General features: G+C 32.9%; 1 protein-coding gene across 2 annotated transcripts in view; it reads right to left on the reverse strand.

Annotated features, from left to right (window-relative positions):
- LOC118184284 (uncharacterized) overlaps positions 1 to 15,450 on the reverse strand; it is a 121,815-nt gene that overhangs the window by 53,839 nt on the left and 52,526 nt on the right. Inside the window, exon 1 of one of the 2 annotated variants that reach the window (XM_035353933.2) lies at positions 115 to 465. The exons of the other annotated variant lie outside the window; for it this stretch is intronic. Coding sequence (XP_035209824.1) covers positions 115 to 202 — 88 coding nt within the window. The 5' untranslated portion in view covers positions 203 to 465. Of the gene's footprint in view, positions 1 to 114; positions 466 to 15,450 lie in introns of those variants that run through there. 2 annotated transcript variants of the gene reach the window in all.

Below are 15,450 nucleotides of genomic sequence, written 5' to 3' on the forward strand. Positions count from 1 at the left end.
GTTTTGAATATGCAATGGAAAAAATTTTCTTTTATATCTGTTATTCAAATAAAAATATTAAAATTTCAGAATTTAATACTTCGATCTAAAATTTAAAATTTGGGCCTCACTTACCTAAAGTGTTATTAATCCATGCGGCTAAAGAGCGCTTTTGCGCTTTAATAATTTCTTTCTCTTTGCCGTAAATAATCATATTTTCCATAAGTGGAGGCTCTAGATATCCAGCCTTTTCTTATACGAACTCTTATTTATTTCATTCTGAAGGCAAGACTTGTCAAGTAACCGCTGGAGGACAAATGTGTATCATAAGGGGATCGACAAGCACTCCAAGTTGAAGGTGAATACGAAATCAAGAACTAAGCTATTGGGCTAATGAAAGCACGCGATGTTCCCATGGCAGCAATTAGACGGCTCTCTTTCATTGCCGAATTTCTGCTCATTGTGTTGGTGTTGAAAGTGAGTGGTCAGGGTGAGAATGGATTGTCCGCATCGTTTCCGGCTATTGAGTCATCGTGTTTTGGTCTGTGTACGCCAGAGGGTGGGGCATCATTTCGGGGCGACCTTTGTACTGCAAGAGGATGTTCATGGACCAGCGATTGTCGGGGCTTTCGCTATCCTGGCTTTTGCTTGCGTAAGGTGTTGGCATTCACGGTCACATAGTTTTTATTTCAGGATTATTTCGCTTTTATGTGGATTATCACGCGGGCTTAAAAATATCGCTTTCTGTTCCGATATATATTTTTGCGTGTGGCCTTTGGGTTGGTCTTGAAGTTCAGTAACCTTTCTAGAAATTGAGAGGAAGCTTAATTCATTCCCGTCAGATATTGGCTCAGCAAACCGCTTACGGTGATTACTTGAATAGATGTAAAGCCCACCCAGCATTTTTTTTTTTTTTTTTTTTTTTTTTTTTCATTTTGAATGGAAAAACCTTTTTGAATGAAAGGATTTAAATCTATCATTCCGCGTTTTGAAATTATTGGGATATTTCACTTCTGCTAACTGTAGAGAATCAACGCAGGTAACTAGTGAATAAGCAAAGAAAATATAATATAATTCCCAATGGAATTTAAATTTCATGTCTGAGGCTGAGCACCTTAATCCAGGATGATGCAGATCTGATATGTTACAACATTGGTATTATTGTTCGTTGTCGGTTTCTGATGAAAAATGCTTTTGCTTACCCTAATAAAGGGTTATTGACGAACAAGTAGACAATAAGACCATGCCTGAAAAATTCTTTTAAACATTAAAAAAATACTTACACTTTCGCAATACTGTAGAATATTATAGACCAGGGGTTCTCTACCGGTGGTACGCAAGAGAAAATAGGCGGCACGCAAGGAAGTAAAGTATTTTTAACTATAAAATTTCAAAAATTGAAATTCCAACATCCTGCGAGTTTTTTTTTTTCTAACACTCGTAAATTTATGCGATCTGAGCTTTGTTCGAGAGTGGTGGTGGTAGTAGTACTTTCTAGCGGTGGTGCTAAAGGTTTTCACTTTTTGCTTCGATGGTACGCGTTAGTCAAAAGGTTGAGAACCGTTGAGACCATTCATTTTTACAAGATTTTACCAAACCAAATCAGATGATCTTTCATGTATTCGGGTTCAACATAAGGAGCTAAATATTGTAGTATTGTATTTTTATTTGAAAGAATTTGTTCACTTCCACGCCTGTCGAATTAATTTCTACCTTTTCGTTGCCCTGCGTTGGCGACACGCTTTTGAGATTTGTCGTTCGTAGGATTCGGTCGCTAAAAGCGTAGCTGACCTATAACTGTTGTAATTCTTATTTTATGCTTATCTGTACTCCTGAATTATTACTAAATGTTTACGTGTGAATGTTATATTATTAAATGTATTCAGTTTGGTTGAAATAGACCGAGAGTGACTGAATTTATTAAGTATGTTTAAAGTCGAAACTGCGTCATCCATATCGGCGCCATTCTAATACGAGGTACGTAAACAGAATTAGACAAAACATAAGTTACAATTTATCTGTTCGAGAATTCTAAAATATTTTAATTACTATTATGAGAGAAGAAGCTAACAATTTAGTTAACTTAATCAACAACCGCTCCAAAATAAAGGTATGCTACGAAGGTATGCGGGAGAAATACCTTATATATTCTCCCACTTTTAAAGGGCGTCTGGGGATTAGGGGACCCAATCGCCGAATCCTGGTGGTGGAGAATCATCATCCACCACCTTTTTTTAGTTCGGACGCTACTGTAGAGTCATCAGGTTATTTTGAAAGCAGGAGAGTTGGAAAATGAGCAATGCCCTCGCCGGGACTAGAACCTTGAACCTCTCGAATGCTGACCATTACACCATGAAGGTATGCAGAAAGGAAGGAAAATACCTTACATGTTGAGCAAGTTTGAAGGGAAAGTTGAACTCTAAGTCCAAGTACAACAGAAGAAACGCTTTAAAATAGGATACGCGAATCAAAAAACGTTCGAAAATTATGTTCATATGCATCTTTCTGTTACTGTTTAATAATACTCGTAATCCACTTTTAATTATTTCTGCTTCTCCACAACCATACCTGCCTCCCGATGCTTCACACACCATAATTTAAATGATTGCAGAATTATATAACACAAAGTACTGAGTTTATGTAAACTTCTTTTTTACTTAAAAAATTAAAATAAACTTAAAAAATTTAAATAACTAGCAGTTATACAGACCCGAAATATAATTTACTGTAAGCATCAGTTTAATTCTATTAACGAATGACAGCACAGTGTCTAACTTATGTATTTATGCGAAGTAATCCCAATGTACTTATCACGGGCTAGTCAAATGTAAGTTAAGAGTTGGTTAATGGCTCTTTACGAGAGTTTAATATTTCTCAGAAGGTCTTCTAAAGATAGTAGGGTAAACACGACTGCTAAAGGATAGACACTATGTAATCAAGACAGTAAAATAAAAACCAAATCACACTATAATTTAATAAAGGAAAAATCAAATCATATTTTAAATAAATCATAATTGCCTATTTCTCTTCTCGCACATTTTTGTTCGGTCAGTAATTTGTGTTTGTCCTTACTTGTCTAGAGAAAGCAAAAATAAAGAAGAAATAGAATGCTAGAAAACTAATTTAGAACAGGAAATTAAAAAATTAATAAAAACGAACTTTTAAATATTGAGATACTTGTAAGAACTGGTAAATAATTTTATTGCGTATTTCATTCAATATTTACGTTCTAAGGACTTTTAACATTTATACTTTTTAATTCTCGACTGAAAACAAATTTAGAGTAAGTAATGCCTTTTACGTTAATATTTATTCAGATAAAAAAGTTAATTTCTTTCTCTTTTTTTTTTTTTTTTTTTTTTTTTTTTTTTTTACTTACGGTAACCCTGACATTATAAATATATCCTGGTTTTGATCCTTCTTTCTTTAAATAACGTTAATACGTGTGGGGAATCAGTCACAAATCATGGTGAAATTGACTACTTTCTTCTGTTATCGTGGTGTTGTTGTGCATCATGAAATTCTAATAAATGATCAGACTTTTAAAAGAATATTATTTGAATATTTTGCAACGTTTCTGTCAAGTAATTTGCAGAAAAACACCTAAATTGCGGCGAGATAACTCACAGATTTCGCATTACTATAATGCACCAGTTCGTTTTGCTTTTGGTGTTTGAGAACTTAAGGCCCAACATTCTATAAATACTCGAGTTTCACATTCATCTGATATGGAACAACAGGATTTGTTTTTATTTCCAATGTTAAAATTACAATTAATTGTTTAACACTTTCAGTCTATTGATGCAAAAAAGAAAATTCGCTATGAAAACTATTTTAAGCCATGTTCTGAGTATTGGAAAATATGTTGGCACAAGTGCATGGCAGTTAGATGAATCTGAGAATGTAATAAATATGGACAAATAAATTGTAATCTAATGCTTTAATAAATCATTTCTGATTCTTTTTGATGAGAGTAATACAGTCAGATCGTTCACAACTTTGAATTTGCCTCCAAATGCCCAAAACGTAAAGCCAGTGAAACATGGATAGTTTGCCTTGTGTTTAGTCATAATACCTGTACTACGAACTGGCTTCGAGATTGTTTTGAGGTTTTCTCCATTTGCAGCGCAAACACAGGCCAGGTTCCTTTAGACTAGGGATGTCAAACTCATAGGTACACTTGGGCCAAACAAACAAGGTTTAACTTTAGGCGGGCCGAAAAAAAAAAAAAAAAAAAAAAAATCAATATTTATAGAAACGCAGATTTATTTCGAATAATACAATAATAAACATATATATATATTTATATAGAAAAGAACAAGAAAAATTTAATGTTTACGTCCTGATACTTGACATCTCTTCTCTGCTATTATCTTTCCTATTTCGGGAGAAATTTTGTTTGCAGTGATAACTTTCAACGCTGACCCAAGGTGAGCATCATTAATACGGTTTCTAATAGGAGACTTATTACCTTTCATGACTGAAAATAACTGCTCGCACCGATAAGTGCTACCAAACATGGAAATAATTTCATATGCGAATTTTCGAGTATTTTCAAACCTGGCTGGTAAATATTTGTAAAATTCAGGCACGCCCACTTCAATGAATTTTGCTTTCAAATTTGAGTTGCATTGAATCTCGATCACCTCCATTTGCATATGGCTGGGTACTGAGTCAATACTTATTGAGAAAAATCGAAGGAAAAAAAAAAAAAAAAATTGTCTTCGAGTGAACTAAAATCATTAAACCTCGTTTCAAATTCAGTTGTTAAATTTGCAATTTTTTCTGCGTATTTTTTATATGAACAAGTATCATATAAACTTGATTTGTTCATGCTGCACGTCGGGAAGTGCGTCAAATCTTCATTTTTAAGTTGTTTTTCTCAAAGAACTAGTTGACATTTGAATGCTTTAATTATGTCAAATATGTTCGTAATGATATGATCTTTTGCTTGTAACGATAAATTTAAATCGGTTAAGTGTTTGGTTATATCAACCAAGAAAGATAAATCTTGTATCCATATTGGATCGTAAAACAAACTTACGTCTTGATTTTTCGTTTTTAAAAACTGACATATTTCTTCTTTCAAATCCCAGAATTGTTTGAGAATCTTGGAGCAAGATAACCAACGTACCTCGGTATAGTAGGACAAACCCGAATATTCACTATCTAACTCACTTAAGAAAACAGTGAATTGACGCTGATTTAAACCTCGAGATCTTATAAAATTTATAACTTTTTTTATATATGACAAAACATTCTCCACATTTATTACTTTTGTGCATAGAACTTCTTGATGTATAATACAATGCATATGATGAATGTTTGAACAGTGAATTTCACTAAGTTTTTTTCTTAGTAATGCTACGAAGCCCTTGTTTTTCCCGGTCATTGATGGAGCGCCATCTGTAGCTACAGAATTTAATTTTGCCAAAGGTAGATTGTATTTCTGCAGAAGTCCAAAAACACAGGTAAATATATCTTCTCCTGTGGTAGTACCAGGCATCGGTATTAGTTCCAGTAATTCCTCAAAAATGTTAAAATTCTTGTCACAAGAACGAAGAAACGCTGCTAATTGAGCTTTGCCACTAATGTCCGTGCTCTCGTCACAGGCAATGGAGAAACTTTCGAAACTAGATGATTTTGCTTTGATCACTTAAATTCGCGGCTAAATCAGTAACTCTTTCCGCAACTGTATTTCGAGACAATGAAATTAATTGAAAAGCCTTCACATTTCCAGGACAAACAATTACTCCAGCTTTCATTAGGCATTCCTTGATGAAATCACCGTCAGTAAAAGGCTTCGAATGTTTAGCTATCAACTCGGACAAGACGTAGCTTGCATGTACCGCCGCTTCACTTTCTTGCAATACTTTACTAAACATGGACTGTTGCTTTTTCACTCCTAACTTGAGCTCTTTCAACTTTTCTTCTCTCATTAATCCTTCGTAATTGTTATATTTCGATTTGTGTTGTTCGTAATGACGTTTAATATTATATAACTTTGGTACATTAATAGTATTATTACATATCAAGCAGATTATTTTATCTTTTATTTCACAGCAAAAATATTCTAATTCCAATTTTACTTGGAATATTCTATGTTCGTCAGGGATTTTTCGTTTAATTTTACTACCACTTGGTTTTGATATAGACATACTGAATACAAAGGGCTGGAATAAACACGGTTAACGTTAAAAAGTTAACAAAAATTTATTCTTTTCACAAGAGATAAATCAAAATGCTGAAATATTTCTTCAGAAATATTCCAACAATATCACAAAATGTCAAACGTTTAGCAAAAATCAATTCAAAACAGAGAAACTAATTCTATCTCACAGCGAAATCGCTACAAATCAATCACAGCATTAAGTAAACAAACAGTTCGCTAGAACAACAGCTACTACTGAGATGAATTGTTTGTTCTCGGCTTTTATAAGCTTTATAATTAATTTCTCGAATATACTGGAAACATCTATAAATATCTGGATTTTTGTGGATGGCAACAGCAATTACGAGATATTTATTTATTAGGTATTAAATGCACGCGCTGTTCTATTTTTAACCTTCCAACGCAGCTGTCTTTTCAAAAATCGTCTGCGTTGCTAAGGCAACATGAAGCAAATCTAATTACAATTCTAAATAAAAAAAAACTAAATAAATAAATAACTATGAAATCCGTAACAATATGATTTAAGTAATAATTAATAATAAAGCAAAGTGCATGCACATGCATGCACCAATATATCGTACAAAACTATGATTGGAAAACTGAGACCATGAGTTCGGCCACATTCGGCTATCGAGGGATGCGTACAAGTTCTGAATGCACGTGTCCCCCAAACGCCGAAGGTAGCTGAACGAAAGCTACTCACACACATTTGTAATTTAAGTAGTGCGTGTGTCAGCTCGCTGTGAGTAATCTAACAACACTGAATAAATTATCGTTAAGTACTTAGCAGTAAACATTTCATTTTTTTCTTCGTCGATATGTTATTTTATTATTATATATTATTATTTGCCGATATATTGGCCGGGCCGCAAAAATATTTGTTGTGGGCCGCGAGTTTGACATCTTTGCTTTAGACAATGCTCCGGAATGCATCTTTTCCGCTAACAGCTAGCTAGTCTAGTTAAACAATTGTTAACTGAATTCAAATATTAAAAAAAAAAAGATTTAATTTCAGTTGAAGTTATATTTAAGATTCCATATATTGACCAAAGTTACTTCAACTACAATTCAAATTTTTTTTGAATATACAGGGAGTCCCGTAAATGTTGCGACAAACTTCTGGGGAAGGTAGAACACATCATAAGGATTAAAAATTGCATAGGAACCCATGCCCGGAAATGTCAGGGGTAGGTGGTAGCAGCGGGAGAAGATGGGAAAGGAAATAAGAGAGTGACTAATTTGAAACATTTATTGAATATGAATACAAATGGTGTACGACAGTTTGAATATTACAACAGACGCTCGAAATTTGCACCATCAAACGCCAAACATGTCTGACACCGACAGACCATTGATTGCCCGACATGTTCAAACACACCGGGAGTTTCTTTGATTGTAGCAGCTGTTCAAGCGAAATTTGCCACGAGATCCATTTCAGACAAAACAGGATCGTGATACACGACATTTTTGATGGCTCCTCAGCACAAACACTCCCGCAAGTAGCACAAATTTTAATCAGACGTGCAAATAAACTGTGATATGGTTGATGTCTGTTGGGGAAGCGGTTCTTGTCCATTACCATTCCATTCACTTTTTATCTTTTTAGTTTGCCTCTAAACGTTTAAAAAATCTGGGCTAAATTTTTAGTTCTGAAACTCTAATTCATTATTGGAGAGATATATTGCTGACAGAAAACTTAAAATGTGATAATGTATAAAATATTTATTTTTAATTAGCGGCTAGTAGTTGCATATATTCATTCACAATTGAAACTTAAATTTATCCTGTGTATAACAAAACGTGTTTACACTATACATTGATCCAAGTCAAGTCTTTAGCACGAAGGTAACATCAATATAAAATTTCCTCAGTTTCTTAACTAAGACCATTAATTAAAACTTTATTTATGGATAAAACTGTTTTTATTAGCTTAGCTTACACTGTTGTCAGTTCATAAGCACTGAATCAAATTCATATATGTTTAAGTTTAGATTGCTTTTATTCCTAATTTTCAGGTGTTATACTGAGTCATCTCGAGCAGCACATCGACGGAATGAGCATACAAGTTTTAAAAGAAAAACAACTAATTTTAATTAACCTTCAACTTAGATTTAATTAACTTAAATGAATAGAAATGACAAAATGTGTTTAAGAAAGACTAAATACAATTTCTAAACAGAGTTATTTAGAAGAAAAAAAAGAAGAAAAAAAAGAAGGAAAAAAAAAAAAAAAACAGTAACTACCTTAAACTAACATTTAAGTTATACACCTAACTATTTACTGCTAAGAAATTCCATCTAAATTACCTACTCTCAGACAGAAATTGGCCTATCTTTGATAACTTCACTTTGCTAAGCAGAATTTTATTCTCTTGGAGATCAGCTGAGGTTAAATAGCTTTGATATTAAAATATCATTCTGTAATAATGGACGCGGATATATCAAATACTAAAGCGGCAAGTAACTTCTATTTAAAACACTATAAGGTATTTCTCCCACCGCCGTAGCGTGCCTTCGTGGTGTAGTGGTCAGCACACTGAGCCGGTATTTCAGAGGTCCGTGGTTCGATTCCCGGCGAAGGCGACTGCTCATTTTTCATCTTGCCTGCTTCCAAAAATACCTAATGTCTCTACAACACTCTTGCTATTGTTTGAGTTTCTTATAGACATTCATTTACATTACTTCGTGGTTTTCTTAAAGAGGTGTTTAATAAAGAAAACTAGAGTTAACTAAGAGAACTAGAGTTTATAGATTACCTATGAATTACATGTCTCTCGCCAAGAGAAAGATTTCAGAATGAAAATACTCCTTTTGATGTGACTAGTAGCAGTTAACATGTAAAATAAAAAATACTCAGAAAGAAGAAGTTTAGAAATATTAAGATATATAGTTAGTATTACAAAACCCTCTGATAAAAAATTTCTGTCGAAAGTTAAAAAGTCTAAACAACATTTTCCAAACATTAAAGAGAACATCAAGTTTTACTATCAACTGAAGTATCCACTTTGGTGGAAAAACAACACCTCTTAAAAACACATTCTGTAACATATAAATATGTATTATTTTCAAAATTATTTTCACTTTCAAATATAATAAATTAGACGTCGTTTTAAAGAAAATCTTGTAAAGAATTCAAAACTTTTTTCTGTTTTGAAACTGCATTAGTTGAAAAATGTATGAAATTAGGAATGGCTCATAAAAACACAACTAACCAATAGAAAATCAAAAATGCTTATTCAGTCCGCTATAACTGTCTTTGATGTTCGAATATGGCTAGCAAATGAATGATTATTTAAAAGTTCTTGCTTTAAAGTTTATCATGTTGAGAACTCTGTGTTGTAGTTTTTATTAGCCCAAAGGAGCGTTAGCTTAGAAGGGTATTAGTCTCGTAACGGCCTTTTGCCTCGGTTCATTATAAACGGCGTGTCACTTTTTAAATTGTGGCCACCAAATATTATCGCCCTGTATTATATTTAAAGAAATTAAATAATGAAGAATCTCATGAACTTATGCATGCTTCTAGCATTATGAAAAAAACAACGATACCTAGAGCCATTAAATTTTGAATAAAGTAGGCCTCCAACCGAACATGGGAATCTGGAAGACGAAATTTTAATTTCAAATTTGTTTTAGTGTCTATTTCATATTTTGTAAAAAATTTTTGACTAACAAACTCAACAATTTCAAAGCGAGCAATGGAAACACTGTACGAAAAAAAAAAAAAAAAAAAAAAAAAAAAAAAAAAAAAAAAAAACACGCCTTTCTGGGCATAATATACAATCTGAAATCTTTCAAATGTCCTTTTCTTTTAAGTTAGTTTAAAGGTACTTATTTTCAAAGAAAGTGCTGAAATTATTACGAATAAGTGCTGAAATTATTGCCCTGCTTGTAATGAAGGCATATCGCTATCAAATAAAGCTCTTGTTATCAAACTGCTATAAAATATGACATTATTCGATTATTTTATTATTATGACAAATATTACCTGTCATTATTTGATTAAATATTATGTTTTTAACTACAATTTTGGAAGATCGGCTTAAAAGAGAAAGACAAACGAAAAGTACTTGCATAACTGATCGAAGGGGTTTTCGTTTGTCTTTAACGGATCGTTTCGATAGTTATGAAAGATGAAGTTGCTGTTAAGCTACTCTATGAATGCTTTTAGATGAACTGTAAATTTAAAATTGTCTAGTTTTTAGTTGGAAACATCAGACCTGTAATAAAAGTTCGCATATGTTCTTAGTTTCATTCATAGACGTTGCAAGATGCTTTATTCGTGTAGAAAAATAGCTGATGTCGTGGTAAATATTAAGAACGTTATATTGGTACTATGTTTCCCAAATGACAAGATGTTTTAAAATTTGTTTTAATGTTCTATAAGTACGGTAGAAATAGAAAAAACATAAAATTGACAATTTTGTGCATGACTAATACTCTGGGTACATGACATCTTTTGTTCTTCTTTAGCTACGACCTGTAGTCAGAGTCTGGTAATACTTCCATAAATCCACAGACTGCTTGCTTTTATTCATTGCACTTTTCTGTGGTTTTCATGCATTAATTGTTAGTTTTATGTAATAAAATATTATAAAATAAGTTTTAAAAAAGTTTATGTAGTGAAAACAAAGGCTTCGTTAGTGGAATTGATGAATAGCTAAGATAGTTTTCAAAACCAATGTCCATGATGGTGAAATGAGATGCAAAGGAGGGCAATGATGAAATTTATGACAGAGGCAACGAATTCATAGACACAGGTAGTACATGGTAATTTTATTACATATTAAGTGAATGCTGTTATAAAAAATGTCTTCAAAAGAAAGATATTTTGTTGAAACGTCAGAAAATGCATGCAGAATGTAAGGTGCATCAGGAACCTGAATTGAAATTGCTGTTGGAAGTGTTCCAAGACTTACTGTACAAAACAAGTCATCAAACAAAGTACGAGATATATTATGGAAAAAGGAGAAAATAAAGAGCAACTTTTTTTTTTTGTACCAGAGGATCTACCTAATGAGATACCAGTAAAGGAAATGCCCTATTATTGATAACAATATAGGTGCATTAAACTGATTTATAGGTACATTTTCGTTTTTGTAATTCCAACTATACAATTGGCGGTAAAGAGAGACTTTTATCATTTTATGTGTAAAGTGTTTATTTATTTTATTAACTAATTATTTTATGTTACGCATCTACTGTCACTTCTCCCTTTCCGTTTCGCAGCCAGATTGCTAATTTTAGGTAGCTCGTATTTAAATGAGGTAGAAAGAGATATCATTTAAAAGGAGGTTTTTAGATTACTAGTTGAAATACTACGTTAGCATTATATCTTCGGCTTTGCTTTATTCTTGACAATAGTGCTTGTCACGCCGGTGTAGACTTGAGCTAATTTGCACATTAATTATTTCTGTGTAGCCTTTGTCTAACTTTCAACTTAGTTTAGTTTTAATTTGAATTCATTACTTTTACGCCATTTGATTACTTTTGATTCTGTAAGCACGAGAAGTGCCTTCTGTTAAATTATCTGAGTTCTTAATAAAAGGGTCTTTTATACCCTTCTCACGTTTTCGTTGTTTATCTAGACATAGCGATAATTTGCTTAACTGTCTTGACTCAGTGTATGCTAAGTCTTGACTTAGTGTATGCTACCAAAAGAGTGAAACTGCATAGATGCATGTGTTTCTCAAATAGCACAAGCGGTAAATAATTTATTAAACACAGTAAAACAAGAAATACGTTTCTGAAAATATTACGTAACAGTACGGATACGTAACAGCACGGATATAGTATATTCGGGCCAAAAGAAAAAAAAATCATGCAACTTTGGTTTAAGTGCCCATAACTGAATAAAGACCTCTTTCATTAATAAAACATGTAGGTTTAAGACAGTACATTGGGCATGTGATCATGTTGATTGCTCATAAAGAGAAGGCCGCTCAGAAGTATGGTATAAGATGCAAAATGCCGAAGTTTTATTCGTTTGCCTTTAAAAGTTCATTTCGATATTTGTGAAAAATTAAGACGCAAGTCGCCCTGTTCTGTTAACGTTTCCAGGTGATTCTGTTAACGTTCCAGGTGGTTCTGTTAACGTTCCAGTAAATGAAGACTGAAGAAAAACGACTTAGCCCAAAACCTGTGAAAAAACCTTTATTAATTAACTAGTGAAAAACCAAGATCAAGCGACTACAATATGCACGTGATCATGTAGTTAGACTGCGTATGAATGACGTAAAGTTATTTGGAGTGCTGAAGCAATATTTTCTTTAAAATAGAATCATACTTGTACAATGCCATCACAATGAAAGATTTAAACCAAATATATCATAGCAACAGTACGCATGTACTACTATAGCTAAGATATGAGGTTGAATCACAGCAGAGGGATTGGACTGATTTCAAATCATAGGAAAAAAGAATTCGGTCCAAAAAATATATTAATGTACATTGCGAAAAAAAGGGGAGACAGTTCTAGTATATCACCCGTTCTAAAACTTGGCCGATTGATGAAATTCAAATTGCTTTTTCCATGTCTCGAAAGCGCGAATAGTATATACTATATTACATTTATATATAGCTTTGATCTAACATAGGTATTTTGACACAAAATCGGATTTTTCTTGAAACAGCATACCAATCTTTTTCATATTTCTATTGTACGACTCAAATTATGCCTAAATATTAAATTTTGTAATTTTTGGTGAGAAATTTATGGAGAAATTTAAAAATTTATTCTGGCGAATTTTTTTTTAGTTTGCGCGAAGAATAATTCACTCGGGCGAACTTCTTAATTTATAGCAACCTATTTTCCTTTCCTTTTTCTTCGTTGTACACTAGAAGAAAAATGGACATCGTTCATACTTTCAAATAATTTTAACAAAGTGCGGTAACCACATTTTCGTTATTATCGCTTATAATAAATACTCCAAATTTCAAAACGCACCAAAATGTAAATTCGCGTATATTAAGATGCATTTTGGTTTTGGTTTGGTTTATTAGATTACGGCAAAGCACTCGAGGGCTATCTGCCTTAAGGGAGGGATGCCTTCGTGGAGGACTTTCTAAGGGAAACTGGCTCGTATACACGTTACACATGGGGAAAACCACGAAAGCACCCATGCAGCCAGCCCATTCGCGGGATTCGAACCTCGGACCGAACTACCAGTGTTCAGCGACGTTACCGCTCGGCCGCTGGTGGGCCAAGGTGCATTTTGAATAAAACACTAATTTTTTACGGGTATGCTTAGAAATGCGTCTACTTTAAGATGACGGTAAAACTTTTGTACATTAAAATTCAAAATGTTTTTCGAAAAATTTATAAAAATTATTTGAAAATACGAATTTTAAAAATAAATATAAGTCGCGCCTTGGAGACGTATAAAACGTAAGTTGAATTTTTTCAATCGCACAATAGGGCCCACCAGCGGCCGAGCGGTAAAGTCGCTGAACACTGGTAGTTCGGTCCGAGGTTCGAATCCCGCGAACGGGCTGGCTGCATGGGCGTTTTCGTGGTTTTCCCCATGTGTAACGTGTATACGAGCCAGTTTCCCTTAGAAAGTCCTCTACGAAAGGCATCCCTCCCCTTAGGCAGATAGCCCTCGTGTGCTTTGCCATAATTAAATACACTACACCAATCGCACAATAGAACGGAATATATAGAACTGTTCTTTTTTTATGCGCAATGTACTTGAAAGAAAATTGCTTCTAACAAACTTCGCAGAATGATAATAAACTATGCATTAAGCACGAACGATGTACAGAGATTTCCTTTTAAATAGATTCTAAAACTGGCAGTGCCTTGATCATTTGTCATCTTTCAATTCAATTGAAATTATTTGGATGCTATGGAAACAGAAGATCAGTATGAATAGTGTAAGCAATAAAACAGAGTTAAATGGCGTTGTAATTTTTTGCAGTATCCAGTAATTCTAATGAATGACATTGAGAAACTTGCGAGTAGTATGTTCAAGTGATGCGTGTTAGTAATAAGAACGATAGTTTCCTAATTAAATATTAACTATCTATTATAACTCGAAACGTTTCAAAATTCGCTGATCAATGTGAGATGTTTGATATTTTATAATTTTATATTATTATTTTATTTTTAATTTAAAAATTATTTCTAGTCTACAAGAGTTACAAAAATGCATTTATATTTATCTTTTCAGATTATTTATGTTTTTTGTTTTCATAAATGATCTTTAAAATCCTGTTGATACTTAAAAATCTTCTGAAATTTTTATAAAACTAACTTTAAATTTATATATAATTTATTAACTTTAGTATTAAAATTAATTTTTAAAATATGGTTAGAAGCACAAAATGCTGCAGTATATTTACTTCAAGCTGTACTGATTTCCAGTTCAACAGTAAAATTAGTTTTGGTACGAAGATCAAAATCTTGGAAATTAACAAAATTCTGTATAGAATTCTAAGCAAAATAGCTTTATCTAATTTCAAAGGATTTTTTTAGGTTATACTCTATTACTATTATTAATTAATAGTACTTTTAGCAGAAGAGGTTATGGATAGGAAATATATCAATACTGCCACCCGCAGATCATAATAACATTTAGATTAGCAATAGAACAATAACATTTAGATTAGCTACCGACAGGACAAGAATCAGACCGGCAGTTGTTTTGGTACAGAAGAGCGGCAAATTCGAGGAGAAAATAGGATGATATGGCTAAAGGCAAGCGGACAAGTTACAATAATATCAGAATAACGATCTAGAATAGTAAGAACTATATAGATTAAGTTCTAGACGTCAGGGGGCTTGAAACGAGAAGAATAATGTTGAATGACGAGGAATTTTATGTTATTCTTATTGATTGCATGAGATTTTCGCTTTCCTGTACCAAAATAAGGATTCGTCTTTGTAAAATAGAGGACAAATTTTATTCATAGTTGGTATGTCTTGCTCGGAGAGAAAGTACTTATACACTTCTGTAACATGTGAGGTTTTCAAATGTTTCTTAAATAACATTAGGTAACATGTTCCAAGGGTTAAATTTTTTTCATTAGTAACTTAAAGTTTGATTTTTGAGAATTCAGCCTAATACTTCTATTCTTTCACAATTCTGTTATTAGAATTACGTCATATTTATGAAAATTTTATTGACATTTGAAAGCGATTACGTAGGAACTTTCCAATTTTATGTGTCATTATGCCAAATTATGTTTTGTTACCAGGATTTATTATTTACTTGACCTGTTGCCATTGCACGCGATGCTATTTCTTTAATTTGTCTCCTGTGCTGCCTGGCAAAACGTTATATCGCAGATCGCTCTCGTTAG

The sequence above is a fragment of the Stegodyphus dumicola genome, chromosome 1 (genome assembly GCF_044657685.1).
Source record: "Stegodyphus dumicola isolate Sdum_Otavi_A_Nest chromosome 1, ASM4465768v1".
Taxonomy (NCBI): Eukaryota; Metazoa; Arthropoda; class Arachnida; order Araneae; family Eresidae; genus Stegodyphus; species Stegodyphus dumicola.